The following is a 14,817-nucleotide window of genomic DNA, read 5'->3' on the forward strand; positions in this document are numbered from 1 at the left end:
GTGCCTAGCAAGCCCATTGTAGGTGCTGGAGGAAACAAGCTCTCGGGCAGGACATAGTGTCAAGAAGAAGCCAACATTCCACTTACGGGGAAGAAAAGAAATACTCGGACAAACAAAACAGGTGCCGATGCTGGTCTATGCCACGGAGGAAGGGAAACCAGGTCCCGGGACACAGCACTCCCGGGGGGTGTAGTGGGCCGGGAAGTGCTGTGTGAGCAGGCCCGAGGAATGACCTTGAGGCAGCAGGTCAGCTGGAGGACGAGTGTGAGTGTTTGTGGTGGGAGAAAGTACCCAAAGCAGGGCCAGGCGCTCCCTGTTGCCCTACAACCTCCTGGCTGCTCCCTCGTGGGGGTCTGCTGGCTCCCGGGCCTGCCCTATCCTGGTTTTTCCCGTCATTGTAAATGGCACTACCGCCGATCCAGGAGCACAAGCCCAAACCACAGATCATCCTGGATTCCCTCTTTCCCCTCAACCCTGAAATCAAATCAGTTGTGTCCCGTAGGCCCTACCTCCACCCCATTCCCGGCTCCGTGCCCTTCCCCACCAAACTCCCTGCCACCATCTTTGGCCAGACTACCAGCGTCTCCTGCCTGGGCCGGGCCCCTGTCCCGGGCCTCAGTCATGCCCTCGGAAGGTCCTCTTGGAAGCATAAGTGTGATGCTATCACTCCTGCTTGAAACCTTCCAGTTCTTCCCTTCTGACTTAGGATAAAATCCAAACTCCCCACCATGCCCATGAAGCCTCAGTGGCTCACCCCACTCACAGCTCCTGGGTCGCCCCACTCCACTCTTGGCTCCAGAAAGGTGCTTCCAGTCTCCATCATCTGTCTGTCCCTCAAACAGGCCACGCTGCCCCCTCTCTCGGGCCCTTGCACTTGCTGTGCCATGCCCCCAGCATCTCATCCTCTAGACCCTCCCTCTGGTCACTCACCTCCCCATGGATGCTGTCCCCAGAGGCCCCCAGCTAGAGCTGTCCCCAGCTACACACCATCTCTCTCTTTCCTGTCTGACCCTCCTCCCCGACCTCACTGGGTGGTGCTTGTCAGTTTGTCATGGGTGCCCCCAGCTCCCCGTTAAACTCTAAGTTCCAGGAGAGCGGGCCCCCAGCTCAGGCTGTTCCTTGCCACATCCTGGCATCGGTGGCCCTCAAGGATCATTCGTTAGAAGACAACGTAAAGACCCTCTGTTGGCACCTGTAGGATGAGGGGTGTGTGCTGTAAACAGTAAAACTCCACCCAAATGTTCATTAATGTGACTGAATAAACTGTCAGGTGTGAGGTGGTTCGATACTAGAAGAGAGGCACGTGGGGTGGGGTGGCTCGTGGCTGAGATTCCGAGCCCGAGAGTTGGACTGACCCGAAACTGTGGCCTCCTCCTCACAGGCGGTCAACCCTGGGCATGCCCCAAATAGCGCTAAGCCTCAGTCTCCCAGCTAAAAAGTAGGGACAGCGGTTCCCACCTTAGAAAGTCATCATGGGGATCCCTGGGTGGCGCAGCGGTTTGGCGCCTGCCTTTGGCCCAGGGCGCGATCCTGGGGATCCGGGATCGAATCCCACGTCAGGCTCCCGGTGCATGGAGCCTGCTTCTCCCTCTGCCTGTGTCTCTGCCTCTCTCTCTCTCACTGTGTGCCTATCATGAATAAATAAAAATTAAAAAAAAAAAGAAAGTCATCATGGAGATTACATGTGAGAATGTGTGTAAATGGTTTACATCACCCTTAACACGTAGTAAATTCTCCATCCAGATGGTTTTATTATTTCATTATTATCATGAGGAGGAGGAGGGTGATGGTCAGGGCTTAGAAAGGGAGGTAAGTTAAAGATGTCTTCAGAGAGGAGGTGGCATATGACTTTGGCCTTGGACAATTTGATGGGTCTGGAGGATATTTACCATCAGAAAGACGGGCAGTGATGTTGCTGTCGTCTGTCACATTCCCGCCACCTGACAACGAGATGCAGGGAGGCGTTATCACCATGTCACGGATCAATAAACAGAGACTTGGAGCATTGAAGGGATATGTCCAGTGTAGGACGGGGACCAGTCCAGAGCCCACACCCTTTCCAGTTGTTGGTTTGCCTCCCCTCCAGCTGGCGACTCTCAGAAGACAAGGACGGCCTCTCACCATTGTGTGCACACCTAGCACGAACATGCACTCAACACCTCCTTGTTGAGCTGACCCGGGCATGAATCCCACCTTGACCTGCTTCTTAACTTCGTGGGCCCGCACAAGTCACTCATTTCTTCATCTATAAAATGCTCATAGTGGCATCTGTCTCCCAGGCTGGCCGTGAGAATAAGGTCAGATAATAACCATGAGGACACCTAGTACAGCACCGGGTTTGTGGCTGTGGATGTGCGTACACGGAGAGGGACAGAGAGCGCAGAGGGAGGGGAGGAGGGGGAGAGACACGTCCAGGTGGAGACGGGTGAAGATTCCAAGTTGGGAGCAGCATGTGCAAAGCCAGGCAGGTGTGGACACGCAGAAGGTGTATGCGGAGCCAGCGTGGCTGGGGCATAATATGAGGCGGGGGCGGAGTGCGAGGTGAGGGTGGAAAGAAGGGCAAAGGTTGGACCGTGGAGAACCAGGCGCACAGTTTGGACCCAACTCTGTTGGCAATGGGGCCCATCCAAGTTCTTAAGATTGGAGTACGACATACGTCCTGGGAGGTCCATAGCGTGCACACTCGTCAATCTAGAGGTTGATGGAATTTCACAGATACATACACTCGTCTCATCACCATCAGCTTCAGATATAGAACATTTCCAGCGCCCAGGGAGACGGCTCATCCCCCTTCCCGCAAAGGCGCCACCCTTCGGACCAGTCACCGTGGATGACTTTGCCTGTTTGTATTTTCTGTAAATGGAACCATGCAATCCTTCGAGTTGGCTTCTTTCACTCGACATAACCTCTGTGAGATTCATCCAATTTCTTGCACGGAGCAGTAGATCATTCCGTGGTGCTTCTACGTAGCGTTCCACTGAACGCACACACCACACTTTATCGGTCCATCATCCTGTCGGTGTGCTTTTAGGCTGTTTCCTACTTTGGCTCATGTGAGTAAAGTGGCACCAACATATCTGTGCACGTGTGGGGACATGCGTGCTTGCTTCTCCTGAGCATGAACCTAAGAGTGAGAGTGTGGGTCCCAGGGAGGCTTATGTTTGGCTTTAGGGGACATTTTCAGGTGGTTCTCCAAAGCGCGCTGAACCACTCTTTTCTCCCCCCAGCATGTGTGAGAGTTCTAGGGGTGACAGCTAGAGCCCCAGGAGCTGATTTGGGGACACACTCTGGGCCAGGTAGAGGTGGAGAGAGGCAGTAGTGGCCGGTGCTGGGGACAGGCTTGAGGATGACTCCACGTGCTCTGCTGAAAGCCTCACCAGGAGCTATGTTTGCAGGATGCCTGAGACCCGTGGAGGCTTCTCCCACCATGGTTAGGGCCCCACTGCCTGGACATGCCCAAGGCCCCCCGGGGAGATTCCGCTTCTGTAGCTGGGGGCCAGGGGGGTACCCTGGAATAGGTTTGGTGCAGCACCCTAGGCACCTACAAAGCACAGCTGCTCCAAGCAGGACTTGGACACCTGTTAGACCCTCTTGCCAGCCTCACCCATCCCTGCTCTGTGCCCGTGGAGAACTGGGAGGTAAGGGTGGGTTAGAGCCCCCAGGGTCCCTGGGCTCAGATATGGCCTGTGTGATGCCCTCTGCAGCCTGGGCTCTGGCCAGGGCCTCAGCCACTGCATCTCAGCCTTCCTGGTTGGTCCTCACGCTGCCCAGCTTCCGCCCGGACCGTCTGCCTCCCCCGTCCTGCCCCCACCCGAGTCCCCAGTCCCATTTTGGATTACTGCTCCTAGGAGGCTAGAAGCATAGCTTACCCTGCCCGGATGTAGCCCGCTGGCCCATGGCAGGGTGGGGCAAGAACCTCAAAGCGGGAGCCCCTCAAGGTCAAGAGGGGGGGCTTTTGTGTCTCAGATTCACCAAGCATGGTGGATGCTTGCAGCCTCCATCTGAAGTAAGCAAGACCCAGGGGGTTGGAGAAGGGCTCCCAGGAGCTACTAGGGGTGCAGGGAGGGAGGGGGCCTCCCTGGAGCCAGGACTCCCTCCCAGCTTCTGCAGCGATGCCAGCAGGCAGCTTCTCACAGCAGCTCCATCACACTCTGTCCCCAGCAGGAAATGACATCGCAGCAATTGTTAATACCCACTCATGTGCAGGAAAGCAAATTAGATGCCGCCATCAGGCTCTCGCCCTGGGACAGGGATGATGTTACAAGGAGGGCTCTTCTCCGGGGCCCTCAGCTCAACTCAGCTCCACTGAGATGATCCCTGGGTCTTGTAGCTCCAACACCCTCATCTCTCCGTCCCGGGTGGCTAGACTCCAAACCCGTGTGACTTTCTGTGACATCATAGAAAGGAAAAGAGGGAGCTGATGCTCTTAGGTGACCTGTGGAAGCCCGTTCCTAGCTATGAACGTTCCTCGTTATTCTTTGTCATCAGTGTCCCATGGTCCGTCCCCATCCCATGTACTGTCCCATGGTCTATGCCCTGTTCCATGTACTGTCCCATGGTCCATCCTCCTATCCCACACAGTGCCCCATGGTCTGTCCTGTCCTACACAGTGTCCTGTCTTCCCATCCCACACAGTGTCAGTGCCTGTCGTATGAGTTTCTGGTGTAGCTGGGTCCCAGATCACACACCAGAGTCCACTCTGGCTCCTTTTCTCAGATTATGGGGTCACTGGGGAGGAGTCCACATGTGCTCCTTGGTCTACATGGAGACACCCACATGGGCTTCAAAGAAACCCACATGAACCATTCCCCTCATGTCCTTCAGCCCAAGTCATCGGCTTAACAGTCTGGCAGATATGAGGGGCAGCCCTGTGCAGGTTCTAGAAAGAGGCAGGCCTGCCCAGACCCTGGGTCCTCCCCTCCCAGCTGGGCTCCTTGGCCAGCTCCTCAGCCTCCCCGAGCCTCCCTTCTCTCCCTCGTCTGCAGTGTGAAGTGGAAGTTAATGACCGTTCCTTGGAGGGTTATCTGAGTAGGAAATGATGATCCTGCACTGGGGTTTCTACATCCATCTGCTGCTCCTGAAATGTTAGGGCCCATTCTGGCCACATCCTGTGCTTTCTCTCTTCGGCCTTTGCTCACCTTGTTTCCTCAGACTGGAACTGCTGTATCCCTTCCTCTCAACTCCAATCCTTCCAAAACCTCTGCTTTTGACTTCTTCTCCCCGCCCCAGGGGCTGACAGTCCTAGGGCATCCCTCCTTGGGGTCAGGGTCGGCGCTCCCCAGGTGCTCTCCCTCCCTACACCTGTCAACCTGTGACAGCGAGCCCACCACCTGCAGTGGATGCCAGGATTTCTCTTTCATTCATTCATTCATTTCCTCATTCATTCATTCTTTTGCTCCCCCACTGTAATGCCATCCCCGCCAGGAGGCAAGTATGCCCAGGGTTCAGTCTGTGTGCTCTGGGGAAATGAGTATTGCCACTTGTGAGCTCGAAGCTTCCGTGTGTGCTGCACCTTATTCTCTTTCCCACATTTTCACCAACCCTGGTGTTTCCTTACATCCGCCCATGTTCCTATGAATACATCTCATGTGACTCTCTTCTAGACGCTGAGTCACCCTTCAAGGGGTGTATCTGCCAATATGGCCCTCCCAGCCTTGGGAGGGGGGCACTTCCAGGCAGGTGAGCGGTCGTGGATCTATGTAACAATTCCCAGGGGACAGATGTCCCCAGGGGCCTCTGCAGCATCTCAGGCTTGTGGTGCCGGAACTGGACAGGCAGGAGTGGAACCCTTCCCAGGGGCCGGCCAGTCCCTGCTGGCCGCGTCCATCCCTCCCAGCCCTGGCATTATCCACCTTCTGCTGGTCTCAAGGAGTAAAGTGAACCCTTTCTGTCATTTTCACTTTGTGGTTGGTTTTTGGACAACAGTTGCTTTCAAGTATCTTTTCCTCAGCTCGTGGGCATCTGGGGCTTCCTCTTTTCCAAATTCACACTGGTTTTCTATAAGTTTGCTGTCTATTGTTCAGCACGCATTTTCTCAGTGAATTAAATTCTTATTTTGATTTTCTCATTTTAAAAATATGTTGGCATCTGTACATTGTTTTCAGTCTCAAACTTTTGACACAGTGCTAATATTACCGCTTAAATATACTGAAGTCAACATTTATTGAGCATTTATTCATCAACTGTTGTTCCGTGTGCTTGTATAGAAACTCCATCCTCTCTAAAGTAGGTATTACTATCACTAATCCTATTACTGCCCCTACTCCTCCCACTTCCAGATGTAGCAGCGAGGCATAGAGCAGCCAGTTCTTTGACAGTCAGTAGGGTGAGAAGAATCATGCCCCCTCCCAAAGGTAGCCACGCCCTAGTCCCTGCAACCCATGAAGGAGCTGCTTGCAAGGCAAAAGGGACTTTGCAGGCGTGGTTAAGTTGAGGCTCTTGTGACGAGGAGACCGTCCTGTGTCATCTAGGTGGACCCAGTGCAATCACAAGGGTCCTTCTAAGGGAGGAGGGAAGCAGAAGGGTCAGAGCCAGAGGAGATGTGATGGGAAAATGAATGGAAGATCAGAGGGTGGGAGGTCTTATATGGCTGACTTTAAGAAAAGGAAGAGGCTTTAGAAAAATTCTGTGATGATATGAGATTTGTGGAACTGAGAAGAATATACATATATTTTTGAAAAATCCCTACTGTGTAGCAATAAAATTTGCTACACACAGGTCACATACCTGTTCTGCTTCTTCCAGGGCACGTGGCCAGGTGGCCTCCTCCAGCTCCTGTGCAGGTATAAGGGCACGGAAGGTGGGCAGAGGCAATTTCCGCCACTTTTGAGCCGGGGCCCTGAGCCGGGGCCCTGAGCCCTGAGCCCCCTCCACTCTCTTTCTCCTTCTGCTGGCTGGATATTGATGCCCCCGGTGGCCCCCATAAAGGTCGGCCACCTTTATGAGGACTAAGTGATGCCTGGAACAGAGCACCCCCCAAACCACCACTGACCATCATTTGAGTGTGAATGAAGTCCAGCTCTCTGGTTTCAGCCACTGATTTGAGGAGTATGTGTTAGAGTAGCAAACATTATCTTAACCAGTCCAGGGTCAGGGAGTGGTTGTATTAGCTACTGTACAGGGTCTGAAGGATGAGAAGAATGGGGTGCGGAGGAGATGAAACAAGAATGGTTGTCTGCACTGGGCTGTGGAGGACTGTAGACTTCAGACAGCAGGTTTGGGGTTTGGATTTTTGCCCAATGTGGGGCCTGCTATGGGTTATATGTTTGTGTCACACCAAAATTCATACACTGAAGCCCTATTCCCCAGTATGATGGTACTAGGAGTGGAGCATTTTGGAGTTGATGAGGTCATAAGGGTGGTGCCCTCATGAATGGGGTCAGCACCCTTATAAGAAGAGACCAGAGATATGACCTCTCTCTGCCACATGAGATCACAGCAAGGAGGCAGTGCCCACAAGAGACGTTCTCAAAAGAGCTCTCACCAGGCACCAAATCTGCTGGCACCTTGATCTTGGACTTCCTAGCCTTCAGAGCCATGAGCAATGAGTGTTTGTTGTGTAAGCCCCCCATTTGTGGTATTTTGTCCCAGTAGCCTGGACTAAGACAGGGATGTTGAAAAGTTACAAGTTAGAATTCAATGGTCAGGATTGAATTTTGGAAATATAACTCTGTGATTAAATAAATTAAAGCACACCCATGTATGGAAACATTCTTCAATCATTAAACCTAATGATATAGAGCAAATTTTTTGACCTGGAAAGATGTCTACAATCTATTAAGTGAAAAAACAAAACAAAACAAAACAGTGCAGCTTGTGCAGTGGGGTAGATAAAGCAGACCTGCGGTAGATTGCATCACCAGTCCAGTTCCATGCCCTTCTGTATCCATGCCCTTACCCTTGCAATTTTGCCATGCCCTCCTACTGTGGGTGGGGCAAGCCTGTGGGTCTGTGGGCTGGGTTTGGCCGTGTGATTTACTTTGCTCACAGAAAGTGATGGAGGAGATGGTGAACCACTTCTGACACTGCCTCCACTCGGTCTCTGGCACCCAAGCTCTCACTAGGGAAGAACATTCTCAGGCTAGCTACTGGTCTCAGGAGGAAGATGAGCGACGCATTTGGTGCCGAACTAAACTCCCCGGCCAAGAGCAGCAGAGCCACCCGGCTGAGCACAGCCTGGATTGACAGACCTTAGACAGCCTACAGATCATAAAATAAATGATCATTGTTTAAGGCCACTACGTTCTAGGATGGTTTGCTGCAAAGTGTTCTTTTATGGCAACAGCTAACTGGCCTCATATCTATATGCATAAACAAGCATTTAAAAATCTGGAAGTCGTCTTGAGGTCAGATCCAGAGCAGTTTGCGAGCTCTTAATTGTTGCTCCAGGTTCTTTCAGGTCTACATATCTGTCCTCAGCACTCTGCAAGGCTAGAAAAGGAGGAGGGATCTGTTCAGAATCCCTGCAGGACAGGAAAAGGAGGGGAAATCTCAACATGGAAAAACTCTGCAATGAAAATGAAGGAATGACTGAGAACCAAGGAAAGATGGAATACAAAGAACAGCCACAGGATGCAGGAGAGCCAGAAGTAGCTTGTACTGAGGAAGACCAGGAAAAGTTCGAAATACTAACAGATAAAGAAAAGTCAGAGAGTATGACAAAGCCAAAGGATGGAAAGCCAGAGGAGAGCAAGGGAAAGCCAGAGAGTGACAGAAAGCCAAAAGAAGAAAAGCCAGCAATCGAACCAAGGGCTGCAGGAAAGTGCCCCAGCTGGGGATGATGTACCCAGGAAGGCCAAAAGAAAAAGCGACAAGGGGCTGGCTCCATGCCTCAAGGAATATAAGGAGACCATACACGACATACATTTGAGCAATGAGGAGATGACAAGAGAATTTGATGAGATGGCCAGGGTAGAGGGTGCGGTGAAGAAAACCAGACAGAAATTGAGGTGGGGGGATTATTGGATGCAAAAAAGTTTACAGGACCCCTTCCACCCAAGGGGCCCAAGGGAACTCAGGGGTGGGTGCAGGGCCCCACAGAGGGGCTTTGAAGACATTCCTTTTGTGTAGTGTCCTTTGTAGGCATTTGCCCAGGCCCTGTGTTTTAACCTTATGCTAATCTTGGTTTAGCTATCACTCTCTGTTACCCAACTGCAGCCCTTGATGTTTCAGTAGATTTTTGTCCATTACATGGAAAAATGTTTATGGCATATTGTAAAATTAAAGAGTTTGATGAACCATTAAAAAAAAAAAAGCCTGGAAGTCTAGGTAGTTGAATTTGGAATCATTTCCTCTTTATAGTATCCCTATTTCATGAGCATGCCTTAATTTTTATAATAACAAAAAAATGAACAAATTTACATTTTGGAATAATTTGGACATAGCCTGGAAAACAGGTTAGTTGAGGAGGGACTGAAGTCTGGAGAAATGAGGGGTCCGTTCAGGAGGTTACTGCAAGTTTCCGGGGAAATGCTGAAGGCCTGAGCCCATCAGCACTGCCCCCTTCATGATGGCACCCCATGCCTGTGTTCCCCCTCCATGCCCTTCCTTTTGAAAACCTAGTTTCGGGATCCCTGGGTGGCGCAGCGGTTTGGCGCCTGCCTTTGGCCCAGGGCGCGATCCTGGAGACCCGGGATCGAATCCCACATCGGGCTCCCTGCATGGAGCCTGCTTCTCCCTCTGCCTGTGTCTCTGCCTCTCTCTCTCTCTCTGTGTGACTATCATAAATAAATAAAAAATCTTAAAAAAAAAAAAAAAAAAAAAAAAAGAAAACCTAGTTTCAAAGTGAGCAGTCTTGCTGAAAAGAGGTAATAAACCACATCCAGAAACTGATGACAGTTAGTGGCTTCTTTCAGGAGGACATTTGCAATTTAATGGGACCAAAGAGCTATTCCAAAGATGGAAGTTTGGGGACTGGGAAGCTGGGAGGTATTTTTGGTCTGGGAGACAATGTGCTTTGTTATTCAATCTTTTTTTTAAAATTTTTATAAATTTATTTTTTATTGGTGTTCAATTTGCCAACATATAGAATAACATCCAGGGCTCATCCCGTCAAGTGCCCACCTCAGTGCCTGTCACCCAGTCACCCACCCCCCGCCCACTCCCCTTCCACCACCCCTAGTTCGTTTCCCAGAGTTAGGAGTCTTTCATGTTCTGTCTCCCGGCGCCCTGCTTTTTTATATTCCCCAAATGAATGAGACCATATAATGTTTGTCCTTCTCCAATTGACTTACTTGTTATTCAATCTTATCTTATTGCATGGATCGAGGTCCCTACCTTCCTTGCTACACACACTGTACCCATGAGCTCCTGATGCTCCTCCAGCCATTGTAGAGCTCAGCATGAGGCATGCGCCTGGGGCATCAGCTAGGTGAGGAGAGAGGGACACTGCAAGTCAGCATGCACTGGGGTGAGATTGCAGAAGTCACATCACACCTAAGCTTTTCATGTCTGGATGAAGGATATGAGATAATATAATACAAAGAATATAGTATAACAATAATATAATATTTGAAGGCAAGAGTAACATGAGGGATCAAGATCCCAGAGAGAGGGGGACTCATGTTCTACACCTCCTTCCCTCGAGACATTTGCTGATTCCTAAGAAGCATGAAACAAAAAGCTGAGAAGCCAACAGAGAGCGATGGCTCACAGCACTGTCAGTTCTCACAGAACTGGGGAGACAAAAAAAAAATCAGGGCTACTGAGGCAATCAGGACTTGAGGGTTGAAGATTCAGGGAAGAAGAAAGGCAGAGAGACACAGGTCCAACACTCCACACAGCAGCTATGCCCCTCAAGCGATTTACTCACATGTAAGCCACCTGTGCTCAGAGGATGAGAAACTGAGCAGAAAGTGGCTGCCAACTGCCGAGAAGGTAAGCAGACATTCTGGGAGGTTCTCAGTGGTGGAAGACAAGAATTGGTGTTCAGAACCCTCCAGAGAGGAGCAGTCTGATGTATGACTGAGACTCTTTACTGGGAACCAACCCTACAGGGCTCTGCTTGAGGAAAGAGTAAACCTGAAATAGATCAAGACTAACAAAAACGGAAATACAGCCTCGAATCAACTCCTTCCTTCTCTAAGCACCTGCCAAAATCTAAAGCAAATTCTGTCTGGAGGAAGATGAACATTATCCAGAATCCCTAAAGTTTTTACACAATGTTATAGCATTCAGTAAAACAAAACAAAGCAAAGCAAAACAAAACAAAAACAGGTCTATCAAGAAATAAGAGCAGAAGAAAAAAGTGACAGTAGAAACAGACCCACAGATGACCAGAAACTAGAGTCGTCAGACATGAAAATCACAATAAAAGTTATCCATGTGTTCAAGGACAGAGGTGACAGTGGAGAATTTTAAAAAATATTTTATTTATTGAATCATGAGAGACACAGAGAGAGAGGCAGAGACACAGGCAGCGGAAGAAGCAGGCTCCATGCAGGGAGCCTGATGTGGGACTGGATCCCAGGACCCCGGAATCAGACCCTGAGCCAAAGGCAGACGCTCAACCACTGAGCCACCCAGGTGCCCTAACAGTGGAGTATTTTTAGCAGAGAACAGGAATTTATAAAAATGAATCAAGCGAAAATTCTAGAATTGAAAAACTCAATAAGTAAAATTAAGAACTCAGTAGGTGGGTTTAATAGCTACTTGTTGGTAGTAGAAGGTAAATGAGCTGGAAGACATGTTTGCATAAAATATCCAGAGAGAGAAAAGAGAATGGAAAACACGAGAGAAGAGTGTATGAAATACCTGGGAGGTATAAAGGTTGTGGCATGTGGGATTGGAGGCCCACCAGGAGCCAGACAAAGTGACATCACAGGCATCAGAGGGGATGCCGGCGCCCTGCTCTCTGACTCTCAGGCCCCAGAACTGGAGAAAATAAACATCTGTGGCTTCAGCCCCCCAGTCTGTGGTATTTTGTTAGCACAGCCTGAGCTAAGACACTCAAATAGAAAGGAAAACAGATGGTCCCTTTTCCCCTTGGGGAACTGCCTTTTGGAAGAGATGCTTCCCAAATTCCAGCCACACTGGTGTGTGGGATTCTCCAACATCCCAGAGCTGTTCCCTTGGCCTGGAACAACCACCCTGACCACCTTCATGGGTCCTTCCCCTTTCGGGCCCCTGCTCAGGGATCCCAAGAGGGTGAGCTGGCTCATGATCGCTCTAAACACCAGCTCCCTCCCCCACCCACCCCCCATCACCTTGAACACCCTTCCTGCCTTCATTGTTCTTCAAAGCACACATCTCACCTGACACAATCTGCATTTCGTTACTTGTTTCCGACCAGCTCTCCTCACAGGAGTGAGATTTGTATGTCTGAGCAGTTTGTTTTATCTCCATAGGGCCTCAATGTATATTTATTGAATGAATGAATGTATGAATGCATGAATGGCACATTGGATGGCAGAGCAAAGCATGGGAAAGAGCCTGGGTCCTTGAAAACTCCGCTGAGCTGCTGAATAACGTGTGTCCTGGAAGTCGTTCTGGCTCATTCCTTCACTGGGGACCCCATACGAAGTGGGAGGCTTTTTTGGGGACCCCCTCCACTCCCTTTTCTTCCTCCAACACCCTACACTCACACTCCGCCTACTGATCAACTGCTTGGAGTGTGGGCTTTGCACTCTCCTTGCAGCGGACGCCTGTTGACCATTCGGACAGTTCCAAGTGGCCCCCCCGCCTGTCAGTGACATCTAAGGTAGCTCCCTCCCCACTGACCTGCCTGCTTATCCCCTTCATGACACACGCTATTATCTGAGATCGGCTCACTCACCCTGCGTCCTCTCCATGGCCCATGCTCTTCAGGATGCGGCCAAACCCCATCGAGCCACTTCTCGCGGATTCCTCAGCACCTAGAGGGGCTCCTGGCACACAGTCGTTGCTCAATAAATGTTGGTGAGCACGTGGATCTCTATTTCACAAAAAAGCAGACAAGCCCAGAGGGGTGAAATGACACATCCCAAGTCACACTGTTAATACCAGGCTTGGCACCTGATTCCGGGGCTTCCTTCCTAGAACTGAACTGTTTTCCCCAAAAAAAGACAAAAAAAAAAAAAAAAAAAGAAAGAAAAAAGAGCGGAATGAAAGAAGGTGAGGGAGCTCATAAGCTCCCGAAATAAAATATGTATGTATTTGTGTAAGTGTTTGCTTTGCTTGGTGCTGAGAAGTGAACTACAAAACTGTGTCCATTATATAAATTTATTTCATAATGATTTATGCTGAGGATCATGGAAATGTGCGATACTGGGGTTGGAAGGTACCTTAAGATGCATCTAGTGTAATTGCCACCTCATGCTTTAATCTCTTCCCCAGCAGGGGTGCAAAAAGGAATTCCTTGCTTTGAATCTGGCCTAGTGAGAAGATCAAGGCTGTTAAATTGTATCCAAAATAAAAATCAATGCCTTAGAGTAGGAGCCTGAGGGGACTGTCACAGGCTTTAGGCACGAACCTCAGGGTTTGGGTTCTGGGCATCTATTTTGAATATGCAGGATCCGGTCTTTGCTATTTCCGGTTCTAGAAAATGTTCCAGAAGAGGGAAGGAGCTGATAACGGATCTCAGAAGAGGCCAGGTGTCTCTATGGGGCTGAGCTTTGGTCACTGAGCCTGGGTTTGTCTTTCTTGACATTGGGAAGGGCTGTTACAGCCCCTGTCCTCTTGGGGCCCTGGATGGGGGACAAGTGCTTGTCAGAGGCGGCACCAGGCCGTGGGAAGGCTTTTGCTGGCTTGTGAGCTGCCCACGGTGACTAAGATGCGTGGAAATAGCAGCTGAAAATGTCACACCCACCTCCCACCTTGCCAAGAGAAAAAGGAACCATTGGCCCAGGGGAACGCAGCCTGTGAGCAAAATGAAGAAGCAACAGCTTATTTGTGGCCGGAGGCGAGGCTGCCCTTGGAGCCAGGGTCGCTCAGGACTGTGTTTGCTGCAGCTCTGTGAAGAGAGCCCCGACAGTCCCACTGGGCGGGGGTGGCACAAGTTCCTGGTGCCGTGGGTGGCAGGTCAACCACGAAAAAAGTGTGCCATGCACAACCCATCGGCTTGGGTACCCCGTTTATACAGAGGAGATAATTCCCACCTTCCAGTGTGGGGGTGAGGCTGTGCAAGGAGCAAAGTGTCCGTCTGCTTCCACCGGTTCACCTGGACGGACCCCCCCCACCCCCTGATCCTGGACTGTTCTGTCCTTCTTGACATCGTGTCTGATGAACGGGAGAGGGTCACCGTGTCACTCAGGGGGCGCTGAGCAGCTGTCCTTTGGTCCCAGCCCCCCAGTAGGAACTTCACCGGCGCTCGCTCCCCAGGGTCTGAGCGCAGCATCACTTAAACCCTCCCGGAGACCGAAGGGCCTCCCGCCGACCACAGCCGGGGTGCTCCGCAGGGCAGAGGCACGCGGCCTCCCAGCCAGCACGCACCTTGGTCATAAAGGGTCAACCGAAGTGTCGAGAAGTTGTAGCTGAGTGATTCAGAGAGCGAGCGCCATGACCTCCGAGGGGGGAGAAGGTCGGCCGCTGTTGGCCCCACCAGGGGGAAGGCAGGGATCGTGGCCCACGGTGCAGAGATGAGGCAGCCAAGCCCCGCACGGTCACTGGGGTCCCTGCCGGAGAAAACCAGAAGATTGGGGCTGGGCCCCAAACACTGCCCTCTAAGGCCCAGTCCATTAGTAAACGGGGTTGTTTTGGAGCCCCAGTCATTAGTAATAAACCTTTAAAACCAGTCCTACTTGTAACGGGAATGATCCCAAAGGAGGCAGATGTTGTCTGGGGAGAAAACAACACGGCCCTTAACTAGACGGGGGTGGGGGGTGGGGGCAGGAGGGGAGGGCT

The 14,817-nt window shown here is 51.0% G+C and overlaps 1 protein-coding gene and 1 long non-coding RNA gene across 2 annotated transcripts; one reads left to right on the top strand and one right to left on the bottom strand.

The window, feature by feature from the left end:
• Nucleotides 1–1,729: 1,729 nt before the first annotated feature.
• LOC140642184 (uncharacterized) lies at nt 1,730–13,053 on the bottom strand. Its single transcript, XR_012038714.1, has 2 exons — nt 12,773–13,053; nt 1,730–4,387 (listed from the first exon to the last, which is right to left on the bottom strand). It is a non-coding gene; the product is annotated as an uncharacterized lncRNA (long non-coding RNA).
• LOC140642183 (transcription elongation factor A protein-like 2) lies at nt 8,440–9,165 on the top strand. The gene is given in 2 exon segments (XM_072842664.1): nt 8,440–8,762; nt 8,764–9,165. Coding segments are annotated over 2 exon segments (573 nt in total). The 5' UTR covers nt 8,440–8,495; the 3' UTR covers nt 9,070–9,165.
• Nucleotides 13,054–14,817: the final 1,764 nt, after the last annotated feature.

The sequence above is a fragment of the Canis lupus genome, chromosome 11 (genome assembly GCF_048164855.1).
Source record: "Canis lupus baileyi chromosome 11, mCanLup2.hap1, whole genome shotgun sequence".
Classification (NCBI taxonomy): domain Eukaryota; kingdom Metazoa; phylum Chordata; class Mammalia; order Carnivora; family Canidae; genus Canis; species Canis lupus.